The sequence below is a fragment of the Eurosta solidaginis genome, chromosome 2 (genome assembly GCF_040869045.1).
Source record: "Eurosta solidaginis isolate ZX-2024a chromosome 2, ASM4086904v1, whole genome shotgun sequence".
NCBI lineage: Eukaryota > Metazoa > Arthropoda > Insecta > Diptera > Tephritidae > Eurosta > Eurosta solidaginis.
The window spans coordinates 78030034-78044226 of NC_090320.1; the positions used below are offsets into that span (position 1 = coordinate 78030034).

Genomic DNA, 14193 nt, shown 5'->3' on the forward strand with positions numbered 1-14193 from the left:
GCCGTGGTTGACCGTCCTATGCTGGAGTTTTTATTTAATCCGGAGTTTAACTGCGTATTAATGGTGTTTAGTGCGGTGGTAGTGCTATGTAGTTTTCGAAAGCCATGCTGATGATTCGCAGGACGCAAATTTGCAGGTAAACTTAAAATCTGTCGATTTTCATTCTAAAATTTGGAACACAAACGTCTGATTATACGATTTTCATCCATGAGTTACGCAATGATATCCACATAGACTGCTTACGACTTCGAGGGCGGCATCCTTGGCCGAATAAAAAAAAATAAAAATATTTACTCCCTAACGTTTAGAGGTGTTTCTTTTGTGTAGCGTGGCAGCAAAGCGCGACAAAAACATAGGTCAGAAAGTCTTCGAAGCTACATCTAGAGCTGCTAGGGAAGTGACGTCGACGAAAGTACAAGTCCGAAATCGCAGTCCTATAGCTTCTGTGCTGGCATATGGCATGAGGGCCATGAAGCCTGGTAGCGACTGGTGGTCGGGATTGCTACTGTTCGCACGCTGGGAATTGTAGCTCTTAAAAATAGCCGAAAAAACTGGAGGCGTCTTCTGCCGCGATCGACAATAGGCCAGCATGACGCTAATCGTTAAAACTGTGCCACGAGAGTCATGAGTATTAAAATGCCATTAATAGCAACCGTAAGTCAGCTCGCCACCGCTGTTAAAGTGATCGGCGTAAACCTCTAGAATATACCTGCTTACCAAATACTTAGATTAATGTAAAAACTACAATTTATTTTTGATTTTTGGAAGTGCATTTCATTTCATTTAAAGTTAAGAATAGCAGCTACGGGTCAAGAACTCGTACATTTAAGGAAAACATTTTTTAAGATTAGATGAACTTAAATTTATAAATATGTATTTACGTACAAGCGTGTGTATGTAATATACGGGATAAGAACTAGACCTGAGTGGGAGGAGAACAGTAACTAATTAAGTGTGTATATACTTATATAAGTACATTCGCATTTACTTATATAAGTACAGACTATCCAATTTTACAGTTAAGTTTACAGAGTTATGCGCTTATGAATATCTTAAGAACTTAGCGAATTAATTGTCATTACCTAAAAACATTTACATTTGCTTTAAAGGCTTAAACACGGATACTTACAAATATATTTATTGCTAGCTTATATATACATTTGTATGTATGTAAATGCTAGGGATATTACGAAGTTTATGAAGAGTTAACTAGAATGGGGTTGTGATCGAGTTTTTTTTTAATTTTTAAAGTCGGATGCGAGTACGGAGTCATATACAGTAATCAGAGAAGAGAATAAAAGATACTTTACAAATTCGAACTTATGGCGCTTAGTGAAATGAGAGTAGTAAAAGACTATTTTATTGTTAGCGACCGCAAAAGAAAACTGAAAGCTATGTGAACCAACTACACGAACATTGGCCATGATTTTTTACACGTATACATCTACGTTTACGCGTAAAAAAACGCTTATCCTCACTTAGGTAATGCTTAGGATACCCATCTAGCGGCAATTAGCTACAGAACATGTTGTACCGAAAAGCGGAGACACACACCTCTGGTGGTCATAGTGTATAACCTATAGCTGAATTGGCTGCGGTGAATAGTGGGCACACGCCATTTGTAGAGGTAATACGAGAGATGAAACATATACACATATTTCAGTTGCATCTGAGTATAATGCGTATTGAAATTTAGGAGTACTAATTTTCTGCGCAGCAATTTCAGAAGAGTAGGTAAAGTTTAACGTTTAGCAGTCCATATAAAGTTTAAGCGTAAACGTATACAGATTTAAAAAAAAAAACACAGCTATTAGTAGGGGAGTAGGACAAACCAGATCTAGGCGGTGAGGCAATACAAAGAAATGTGGATGTACATGAATTGATGTATTAAATGAATATGATAGTGGAATTCCTCTAAAATATTAACGAGCGAAACTTTATTAATGGGATAACGGTTCAACTAAGAAAACCAACAAACTTTATTCTACCTGCAGCTTGGCTCGCTCTCTATACGAACTTACTCTTATATATAAAACCTACGGTAGTTACTTTTTTTTCGTTTTATGTAACTCGTTTTTGAAACAATCGAAACCGAAATCCGCAATCTAGCGCATTCGGTCCGACCTTTCGAAATCTGCATCGAAGCTCCGTAACATTCCTACCACGTACATACTGCTGATAGGCAATACTACATAATTACCTACTTACAGTTAAGTGTTTACAACGCGGACGTTCTTGACAGAGTCAGTAACTTTCCCTTAATCATAATTTAACAAGTTTCATGCTATGGTGGTTTAATTAAAGCTTAGTACACTAATATGAATGCTTATGTACAAAGTTTTGAAAATATCTCGATTTACGCCTCATCGAGGCTATGAAAATTCTAAATGCCCAAACATTTTTGTATTAACATTATTAACATATTTTAAAATGTTTGTTAACTGGCTGCTCATATTTTATCTATTGATCAGATTTTAAAATTGAATATGAATATATAGTCTAGTTTTATGTAGACACATTTAAATGAAATTTTGGTTGAAATAGAAATGGGCAATTCATGGCACTTCAATTTGTTAACCGCGAGAAAAAAACAAACCATTCTTCCATTCTCTTCCAACTTTTACAACTTTCTTTTTGCGAACCAGTCTAACTGGTCCCGTACCGTGTTATACGATCACGTATCGAAAAGTAATTTCACTCAAAGGATGAATCAGAAATTGTCAAAAAATTCGTAAGAATGATCATAACTTTCGAGTACTGGTAGCCACCATTTCATACAATATTTCCTTAATCCGATTGCCCATTTCAGAGCTATTGCGATTTAAAAAATTGTTTTCGATCACGGATCGTAAATGGCGATACGGGCCCGGATAAAATTAGCTACACTTTCCTCAAAAACTTAATATTATTGAACGCATTACAAAATATAATATTATTCTACTTACTTACGACATAATTTTCCCATACAAATACACTGATGTTTTTACATAGGCAGTTTTATACAAATACATATATGTAACCCGGCCTATGAAAAGGTGGCTTATGACCCAAAAAAGAAATTGTGAGAAACAGCTGTTAAAGATAAACAATGCATTTCTTCAGTTTCTTAGTTTTTTTTTTTTTTTTTTTGAGTCATAAGCCACCTTTTCATAGGCCGGGTCCCAAATGTTTATGAGTTCCAAACCAAAACACAATAAGTGACTCAAACAAGTTCCTAGATAAATGAGTAAAAGTGTTCAGTCTTAAATGGAGGCACATTTTCAAACGATACTTATTATATTATAACAGTTATCGATGAACAAACATACAGCCAAAAAATCAACTTTATCGAACAACTAGATTTAAAGTTAAGACAATAGTTGTTTAAAATTATTGCGTTTTGAACGGAAACGATCTATTTATTCCGTTTTGGTTTGAAATCTGTGGAAATTATTGCGTTTTGGTTAGGAAGTTATTGAATTTTGTGCACTTTGATGTGATTAGTATTTATTATTTATAAAAAAGAGGGTGGTGTCATTATTTCAGCGGCCCTGGAAAAGGGTCAAGTTCATGGTCCAGCTTTAGCATTGCCTGTGAGTAGTCCATTAGTCCGAAGTGTTCCATGGAGTAATCTGAAAGAGTATTTCTAGCTGAAGTAGGTTATCCTTGCCCAGACATCGCAATGTAAATTGGTCCACATTTTGTATACGTATGAGAATCAGTAATGAAGTATTCGTATACCGCTTATATATTCTTAAGGTGCTCCTTAAATCTTCCTTAAGGAGTATACTAGAACTACACAACTTATCCTAATTCATATAGCCATAACCAATTCTCAATTGTGTGAAATTATTGGGTTTTGCTGGGCAACGCATTTTTTGGAATGTTCAAGAATGGCCAATTTTTTGTTTTTTACTTCGCATAAAGATTATTACACAGGTTTTAGAAAGTGAAATCTCAAAAATGGGTATGGGTGCACTTATAACGTTCCGAATTGGAACTCCTCATATGTATGGGTACAGCAATTTTTTTCAGGTATTTTCGAATGCAGTACAAAATCGAAGCTGTGTTGTCAGAGCAGAATTGTAACCAATTCATTCCATTTATTTACTTTAACTAACAATATGTTTGATTCAGGCTTTCTATTAAGCCATATATTTTACTTAAAGCTCAAACCAAGAATTCTAACAACATCTATGGCAAAAATTTTAGTTGGTTACATTTCTGATTCTGATAGCAAACAGATTGTTATTGGAATCACAAAAATTCATACGATTTACTAATAAATTTTCTTCCGAACATTTATACTCACTCTATGCATATTATGTATGTATATGTACATCTAAGTAAATTATATACCTATTGTGTTAATTTTTCTGTCTTTGGGGTTTCAGAGTCTTACATACTTAAATGCATGAAGCACTCTTAAATTAAATACATATATACAACATCGTTATATCGACTCCTAAATTCCATAATGCAGTCATCCAATTTTTGCCCTTAGACATATCGAGTGATTTGTGTATGGAATTCTGAAAGGCATATTTGCAATTGGCTAAATGAAGGACGTTCCGTTGGCAACACTGCCCAGCAGTAAGCCATTATCGTATATCTACAAGAAACAAAAAATAGTAAAATAATATTATTTAAGTGGCGTAAGATATTTTAACAGTGAACAGTTATTTAAGGCAAATACTTATCATTCAATATATACATTAGGGTGGTCCCTATTAATAGGACTTTTTCACAGTCTCACCCTTGCAGTCGCTAATACCAAGGTCAAAAATAGCACATACAAATTTTGCTCTCAATTGGAAATGTTTAGGGCGTGTTGCACGGAGGTTCAAGTTCAAATTACGCTATGAGGTGTCAACATATTAAAATATTAAGTTTAATCACTGTGAGACACACTTTAGCCGGTACAGGACCGAAATATATGAATAAAATATATAAAATAATAATAATATAAAATATATATATATTTTAAATGTTGGGTAATAGAAAACAAAAAATTCAGTTTTGATTTTTTTTAGTCGGAAATTTTAACAACACACCCCTTACCTTGTCTCTAATCTCTAATGAAGCTAATAATGAGGGTCAATTTATGATTCTACAAAAGATCAAGCGTGCAAAGAAATTTAAAGTTAAAAATGCTAACCAAGCGAATGAGCCAGTGAATCCTCCTGCTTCTTCAAAGGCTCTATCTATAATTTCTGTTCAAGCTCAGCCTGCTACCCCGTCTGCTAGCTCTGGTACTAGTACTTTACAAGCGTTACCAGCTAGTTATGCTGATGCTGCCAAGACAAAGTCAAATAGTGTGCAGATTGATTGTAATGATGGGAATGGCGCTAACCTAAGCAGAGTACCCGGGTCTAAACCGAAAGTAAAGAGTTCTCGGATAAATCTACATAAGCCATTAGCTTTGGAGTGAGCAATAATGTTGAATTAGGTGTTGCCGCTAAGCTTAAATGGTTGCTTGTCTCATCTTTCCAGCCGAGTGTAACTGAAGAAGATATTGTGAACTACGTTTCGAAGTATGCTGGCATAAACAAGATTTATTTGAAATGCGATAAACTTGTAAGAAAAGGTACTGAGTTGTCTGAACTTAGGAAAATTACTTTCAAACTGGGCGTAACTGAATCATTTTATGATAAAGTAGTTGATGCTTCTATCTGGCCTATCAATGTAATTATACGACCATTCCAGTTTTTTCAAAGGAATGGTTCAGCGCAACAGGTTCCGTGACACCGCAAGCCTATGACAGGCCTCTTAGTATTTATTATGAAAATTCATCGGGGCTTAGAACTAAATCTAAGAAGCTTTATGAATTCACTTCAGATTTAAACTATGATGCTCTAGTTTTTGTGGAAACCTGGCTTAATAGTGAATTTTATGACTCCGAATTTTTTTATCCTAACCTCTACAATGCATGTCGCAAAGACCGCGACTCGATAAAAACTGGCGCTACTCGGGGTGGTGGTATTTTAATCGCCGTTCAAAGGAAATATGGTTCGTCACTTATATCGCTGCAGAATGGAGACTCACTGTTGGATCAACTATTTGTTTGCATATATGGATCTTTGGCTCTCTTTGTATGTGCCTCATACATTCCGCCAGGAAGTGAAGATCATGTGTACATGGCGTATATAGATAATATTGTAGATTTAGTATCTAAGAGACAAGATAATAATGTTTGTATTTTAGGTGATTTCAACTTACGGAATGTAGGCTGGGCAGCCGTGGATGATAGTTTAGTCTTGTATCCTAATAACGTTAATAATTTTTCTGAAACATATGTTGTTGTTTGGGAGTGTTCGAGAGAAAAGTTCTTCGAAAGATTTATGGACCTCTACGCGTTGGCGATGGCGAGTACCGAAGAAGATTTAATGATGACCTGTACGAGCTATACGCAGACATCAACCTAGTACAGCGAATTAAAACGCAGCGGCTGCGCTGACTAGGCCATGTTATGCGAATGAAAAATGATGCTCCGGCCAAGAAAGTGTTTCTATCGGAACCCGCCTATGGAAGCAGAGGTAGAGGGCGGCCCCCACTCCGTTGGAAGGACAAGGTGGAAAACGATTTAAACTCCCTTGGTGTGACCAATTGGCGCCGGTTGGCGGAGCGAAGGAGCGACTGGCGCGCCTTGTTGGACGGCCATAACCGTTTAGACGGTTAAGCGCCAATTAAGTAAGTAAGTAATGTTGTTGATAACTTATTGAACGCGAATCTTGCCCAGGTAAACAACTTTATTAATAACTTGTCTAGGATGTTGGATCTAATTTTTATTAGTGATAACATGACTTTATCACTCTCCGAATGTCTTGATCCTCTCTCTTGCCCTGGCTTACATTATGTTCCACTAGTTTTGCAATTAGAATTTTATGAGTTTAAAAAAATTCGATTAGACATGAACTCAGGAAACTATAATTTTAGAAACTGTGACTTTGATTCTATAAACGCCAAAATAAGCATAATTGATTGGGTTGGTATATTATCTGGTGTTGGTGACAGTGAATGCTTTCATATTTTCAGAGGTAAAGTCAACCAAATTTATAGTAAAGGAGAAAAGGCTTTGAAGAGATTTACAAGGTATAATCGAAACAGCTGTCGCCTTGTCCGTCCTGATGTCGCGTTGTTTAAATTGTTCCCAAATTATTAAATAAATTATAAAATTAAAAAAAAAAAAAATAGCTTCAAATAAATTTTTTCATACATTTAAAAAAGCAATGGCAATCCCCGATTAAATCATACAAACAGAAAAAATTGGTTAATTCGTTGTAGTTCTATAAATAGAACAAAAATAACAACAATACCAAAGTTTCTTTGAAAACCGCCGTACCAACAAGCATAGCTTTAACGTATAATTGCATACGAAGTATGCAATGTGTAAAAGATTAAAATATGCAAAAAGAAGGTAATTGGGAAAAACTTTACAACAACTAAGGCATGACGTAGCTGATGCGTTTGTAACCATTTCAACTATCGTAGGAGTGCGGGTTCGACTCCCGCTCCCGGGAGAAAAGGCTTTGAAGAGATTTACAAAATATAATCGAAACAGCTGGCGCCTTGTCCGTCCTGATGTCACGCTATATAGTATAGTAGTTTGATCCCTCGAATGCGGAAAAATTGCCATACAATTCCTTGGTATACGAAGGAGTTAAAAAAACTTAAGAATTTACGAAACAAATTCTTTAAAAAGCACAAACTGTCTAACTTGCCTGCTTTTAAGGAAAAATATGAATATTATTCAAAGCATTTTAAATCCCTAAAAAATCGGCTCCATAAAAAATATGTTGAGAAATTTGAATGTGACATTAAGTCGAATCCGAAATCTTTCTGGCGCTACGTTAGAGCTAAAAAGTCATGCTCTAGCATCCTATCTCATGTTTTTTATAAATAAACCTCTGCATACTCTCTTACTGATGCCGTCAATCTTTTTGCAGATTTCTTCAGCTCAAACTTCGAGTCTGATACTGTTTTGCCTGATGTGGTTGAGCATACTGATGTTAATACTCAAATAAATTTTGGTGAACTTTCCATATCACTTGATGTTATTCGGGGAAGTTCGGTGTTAAAGTCTTCAAAACAATCTGATGTGGATGGACTGTGTTCATTTTTGCTAAAAAATAATGTTGCAATTGCTTATCCGAATTTATTAATTTTCGATAAATCTCTAAAGCGAGGAGATTTTATTAATGCCTGGAAAGTAACTTCCATTACAACTACTTTCAAGAGTGGCAATAAGAGCAATATTGCCAACTACTGCCCAATAGCAAAACTAAATTAAGGAAAATATATCGTTTGCGGTAAAAAGTATTATTTCACCCAACCAGCATATTCGTAATTTTTATTAATGGCATACGTCATTGCTTCATTTACTCGAATTATTTGTTGTACGCAGATGACTTGAACATTTTTACATCAGTCACAAACCAGGCAGATTCTTTACGGCTGCAGTCAGATTTTGACAGAGTAATAGATTGGTTTAGTAGAAATTGCTTACATTTAAATATTAATAAGTGCTTTCACATCTCATTTTTAAAATCCCGTAATGTTATTAGCACCTCGTATCACATCGGTGTTTCTGTTTTGAAAACTGTTGATGAAATATCAGATCTTGGAGTTGTCTTCGATGCTAAATTTCAAAGTCAACTTAACTGTGTTATTTCTAAGTCGTATTCAATGCTTGCGTTCATTCATCGCTTTAGCTCGGATTTCCATGATCCATATACGTTAAAGCTACTATATACATCGCTTGTACGGTCTAAGCTGGAATATGCTTCCTTCGTTTGGAGACCACACCACGCTTGTCATATACAGCGACTTGAAATGATCCAGACAAAATTTTTGCGTTTTGGGCTCCGTTCATTACGTTTTCAGGATCTCTTATCATGTTACTACTCTAGATGTCTACTTATAAGACTGAAGTCCCTGGATAGTAGAAGATCTATTCTAGCGCTGACATTTTTTTATGATTTGATACGGGACACGATTGACTCTTCGTTTCTTTTGGAGCGCATTCGCTTCAATATACCGTCAAGAACACTTCGAAATCATGATATTTTTTATTGGATAGAGCCAGAACGACATATGTCGCTAATTCGCCTATTGCTAGGGCATTGAAGGAATTCATTCTTCTTACTAATGCCAGGGAAATTGATTTTTCAGTAAATAAATCAAAGTTAAAACTTCTACTAAATGATTTGGAGAGATAATATTTAAGCTAATAATTTGTAAATAGTCTGTAAGGATATTTTAATTAGTCCTAGATTTACTTTGAAATAAATAAATAAATATTATTGAAATAAATAAATAATCGTATCCAAACGGACCAAAATTTAAACCTGATATTTTTATACTCAGTTGAGCAGAGCTCACAGAGTATATTAAGTTTGATTGGATAACGGTTGGTTGTACATATATAAAGGAATCGAGATAGATATAGACTTCCATATATCAAAATAATCAGGATCGAAAAAAAATTTGATTGAGCCATGTCCGTCCGTCCGTCCGTCCGTCCGTCCGTCCGTCCGTCCGTTAACACGATAACTTGAGTAAATTTTGAGGTATCTTGATGAAATTTGGTATGTAGGTTCCTGAGCACTCATCTCAGATCGCTATTTAAAATGAACGATATCGGACTATAACCACGCCCACTTTTTCGATATCGAAAATTTCGAAAAACCGAAAAAGTGCGATAACTCATTACAAAAGACAGATAAAGCGACGAAACTTGGTAGATGGGTTGACGTTATGACGCAGAATAGAAAATTAGTAAGATTTTGGACAATGGGCGTGGCACCGCCCACTTTTACAAGAAGGTAATTTAAAAGTTTTGCAAGCTGTAATTTGGCAGTCGTTGAAGATATCATGATGAAATTTGGCAGGAACGTTACTACTATTACTCTATATGTGCTAAATAAAAATTAGCAAAATTGGATGAAGAACACGCCCACTTTTTAAAAAAAAATTTTTTTTAATTCAAATTTTAACATAAAATTTAATATCTTTACTGTATATAAGTAAATTAAGTCAAAATTCAACTCCAGTAATGATATGATGCAACAAAATACAAAAATAAAAGAAAATTTCAAAATGGGCGTGGCACCGCCCATTTTCATTTAGTTTGTCTAGAATACTTTTATTGCCATAAGTCGAACAAAAATTTACCAATCCTTCTCAAATTTGGTAGGAGCATAGACTCTATGACGGTAACTGTTCTCTGTGAAAATGGGCGAAATCGGTGGAAGCCACGCCCAGTTTTTATACACAGTCCACCGTCTGTCCTTCCGCTCGGCCATTAACACAATAACTTGAGCAAAATCCGATATATCTTTACTAAACTTAGCCCACGTACTTACCTGAGCTCACTTTTTCTTGGTATAAAAAATGGGCGAAATCTGACCATAACCACGCCCACTTTATCGATATCGAAAATTACGAAAAATGAAAAAAATGCCATAATTCTATACCAAATACGAAAAAAGTGATGAAACATGGTAACTGGATTGGTTTATTGACGCAAAATATAACTTTGGAAAAAACTTTGTAAAATGGGTGTGAAATGGGTGAAAAAGTTCTACAAGGCGAAATCAACAGCCCTTGGAATCTTGGCAGGAATACTGTTAGTGGTATTGCATATATAAATAAATTAGCAGTACCCGACAGATGATTTTCTGGATCACCTGGTCCACATTTTGGTCGATATCGCGAGAACGCCTTCACATATACATCTAAGGGCCACTCCCTTTTAAAACCCTCATTAATACCTTTAATTTGATATCCATATCGTACAAAAACATACCAGAGTCACCCCTGTCCCACCCTAATGGCGATATCTCGAAAAGGCGTCCACCTATGGACCTAATGCCCCCTCCCTCTTAAAATGCTCAGTAACACCTTTCGTTTGATACCCATATCGTACAAACATTCTAGAGTTACCCCTGGCCCACCCTAATGGCGATATCTCGAAAAGGCGTCCACCTATAGACCTAGTGTCCACTCCCTCTTAAAATGCTCAGTAACACCTTTCGTTTGATACCCATATCGTACAAACATTCTAGAGTCACCCCTGGCCCACCCTAATGGCGATATCTCGAAAAGGCGTCCACCTGTAGACCTAATGCCCACTCCCTCTTAAAATGCTCAGTAACAGCTTTCGTTTGATACCCATATCGTACAAACATTCTAGAGTCACACCTGGCCCACCCTAATGGCTATATTTCGAAAAGGCGTCCACCTATAGAACTAAGGATTACTCCCTTTTAAAATACTCATTACCACCTTTCATTTGATACCCATATCGTACAAACACATTCTAGAGTCACCCTGGCCCACCCTAATGGCGATATCTCGAAAAGGCGTCCACCTATAGACCTAATGTCCACTCCCTCTTAAAATGCTCAGTAACACCTTTCGTTTGATACCCATATCGTACAAACATTCTAGAGTCACCCCTGGCCCACCCTAATGGCGATATCTCGAAAAGGCGTCCACCTATAGACCTAATGTCCACTCCCTCTTAAAATGCTCAGTAACACCTTTCGTTTGATACCCATATCGTACAAACATTCTAGAGTCACCCCTGTCCCACCCTAATGGCGATATCTCGAAAAGGCGTCCACCTATAGACCTAATGCCCGCTCCCTCTTAAAATGCTCAGTAACACCTTTCGTTTGATACCCATATCGTACAAACATTCTAGAGTCACACCTAGCCCACCCTAATGGCGATATCTCGAAAAGGCGTCCACCTATAGAACTAAGGATTACTCCCTTTTAAAATACTCATTACCACCTTTCATTTGATACCCATATCGTACAAACACATTCTAGAGTCACCCTGGCCCACCCTAATGGCGATATCTCGAAAAGGCGTCCACCTATAGACCTAATGCCCACTCCCTCTTAAAATGCTCAGTAACACCTTTCGTTTGATACCCATACCGTACAAACATTCTAGAGTCACCCTTGGTCCAGCTTTATGGCGATATCTCGAAAAGGCGTCCACCTATAGAACTAAGGATTACTCCCTTTTAAAATACTCATTACCACCTTTCATTTGATACCCATATCGAACAAACACATTCTAGAGTCACCCTGGCCCATCCTAATGGCGATATCTCGAAAAGGCGTCCACCTATAGACCTAATGCCCACTCCCTCTTAAAATGCTCAGTAACACCTTTCGTTTGATACCCATATCGTACAAACATTCTAGAGTCACCCTTGGTCCACCTTTATGGCGATATCTCGAAAAGGCGTCCACCTATAGAACTAAGGATTACTCCCTTTTAAAATACTCCTTACCACCTTTCATTTGATACCCATATCGTACAAACACATTCTAGAGTCACCCCTGGCCCAACCTAATGGCGATATCTCGAAAAGGCGTCCACCTATAGACCTAATGCCCACTCCCTCTTAAAATGCTCAGTAACACCTTTCGTTTGATACCCATATCGTACAAACATTCTATAGTCACCCCTGGCCCACCCTAATGGCGATATCTCGAAAGGGCGTCCACCTATAGACCTAATGCCCACTCCCTCTTAAAATGCTCAGTAACACCTTTCGTTTGATGCACATATCGTACAAACACATTCTAGAGTCACCCCTGGCCCACCCTAATGACGATATCTCGAAAAGGCGTCCACCTATAGACCTCATGCCCACTCCCTCTTAAAATGCTCAGTAACACCTTTCATTTGATGCACATATCGTACAAACACATTCTAGAGTCACCCCTGGTCCACCTTTATGGCGATATCTCGAAACGGCATCCACCTATGGAACTAAGGATCACTCCTTTTCAAAATACTCATTAACAGCTTTCATTTGATACCCATATCGTACAAACACATTATAGAATCACCCCTGGTCCACCTTAATGGGGACATCTCGAAAAGGCGTCCACCGATAGACCTAAGGCCCACTCCCTCTTAAAATGCTCAGTAACACCTTTCATTTGATACCCATATCGTACAAACAAATTCTAGAGTCAGCCCTGGTCTACCTTTATGGCGATATCCCTAAATGGCGTTCATCCATAGAACTATGGCCTACTCTCTCTTAAAATACTCTTTAATACCTTTCATTTGATACACATGTTATACAACCACATTCCAGGGTTACCCCAGATTGATTTTCCTTATTTTGTCTCCATAGCTCTCAACTGAGTATGTTATGTTCGGTTACACCCGAACTTAGCCTTCCTTACTTGTTTTACCTTGGTATCACCGTTTAAAGGGGTGACACTGGTAAAAGTCAGAATATTGATTTATAAGGAACACCCTAAGCTACATACATTCGGCCAATTCATTATGAAACAAAAATAATTACGGCGTTGAAAAATATTCTACATAAGTGCTTTAGAGGTTCAGCTTTTTTAAGAATTCGATTTTCTGTACAAATTTTAATTATCTTCATTTAAAATATACACCTTTTTTTATAAGTACCATTTTGTATCAGAACAAGCCTCAGGACTAAAACTACTTTTTAAAGTTACTACTTAGCCTCATCCTACGTGTCCATGAATCGAACATTGAAAGTACGAAATATATAAATGGAACATACTGCCATCCCGAAAATATTTTCATTAAAGTTTTGTAGATATTATTCAGTAACCTATGGCAACTGTTGTAGAGCATGGAATATACCACTAGGAAGCTTCACTGAGAAAATGGCGTGTGACAAGGTTTTGTTACATGCATTATGAATTTAAATGAAAATCGAGTTTTTGAACTAGAATCGATTTAAAGAAGTAAATTTTTACTAAAACAAGTAAGGAAGGCTAAGTTCGGGTGTAACCGAACATTACATACTCAGTTGAGAGCTATGGAGACAAAATAAGGGAAAATCACCATGTAGGAAAATGAACCTAGGGTAACCCTGGAATATATTTGTATGACATGTGTATCAAATGAAAGGTTTTAATGAGGCTTTTAAAAGGGAGTGGTGGTAGTTGTATATGTGAAGGCGTTTTCGAGATATCGACCAAAATGTGGACCAGGGTGACCCAGAACATCATCTGTCGGGTACCGCTAATTTATTTATATATGTAATACCACGAACGGTATTCCTGCCAAGATTCAAAGCCCTTGATTTCGCCCCGCAGAACTTTTTCATATACTTCTACTTAATATGGTAGGTGTCACACCCATTTTACAAAGTTTTTTTCTAAAGTTATATTTTGCGTCAATAAACCAATCCAA

At 36.8% G+C, this 14193-nt stretch overlaps 1 protein-coding gene across 6 annotated transcripts in view; it reads right to left on the reverse strand.

The window, feature by feature from the left end:
* Positions 1-747: 747 nt before the first annotated feature.
* Positions 748-14193, reverse strand: part of drl (derailed) — a 380401-nt gene continuing 366955 nt past the window's right edge. For 5 of the 6 annotated variants that reach the window (XM_067765852.1, XM_067765860.1, XM_067765861.1 and 2 more), the window contains one exon: positions 748-4591. In XM_067765852.1, the coding sequence (XP_067621953.1) occupies positions 4480-4591 (112 nt within the window). In that variant the 3' untranslated portion in view covers positions 748-4479. Of the gene's footprint in view, positions 4592-4746; positions 4839-14193 lie in introns of those variants that run through there. The other variant, XM_067765859.1, reaches the window with a different exon arrangement.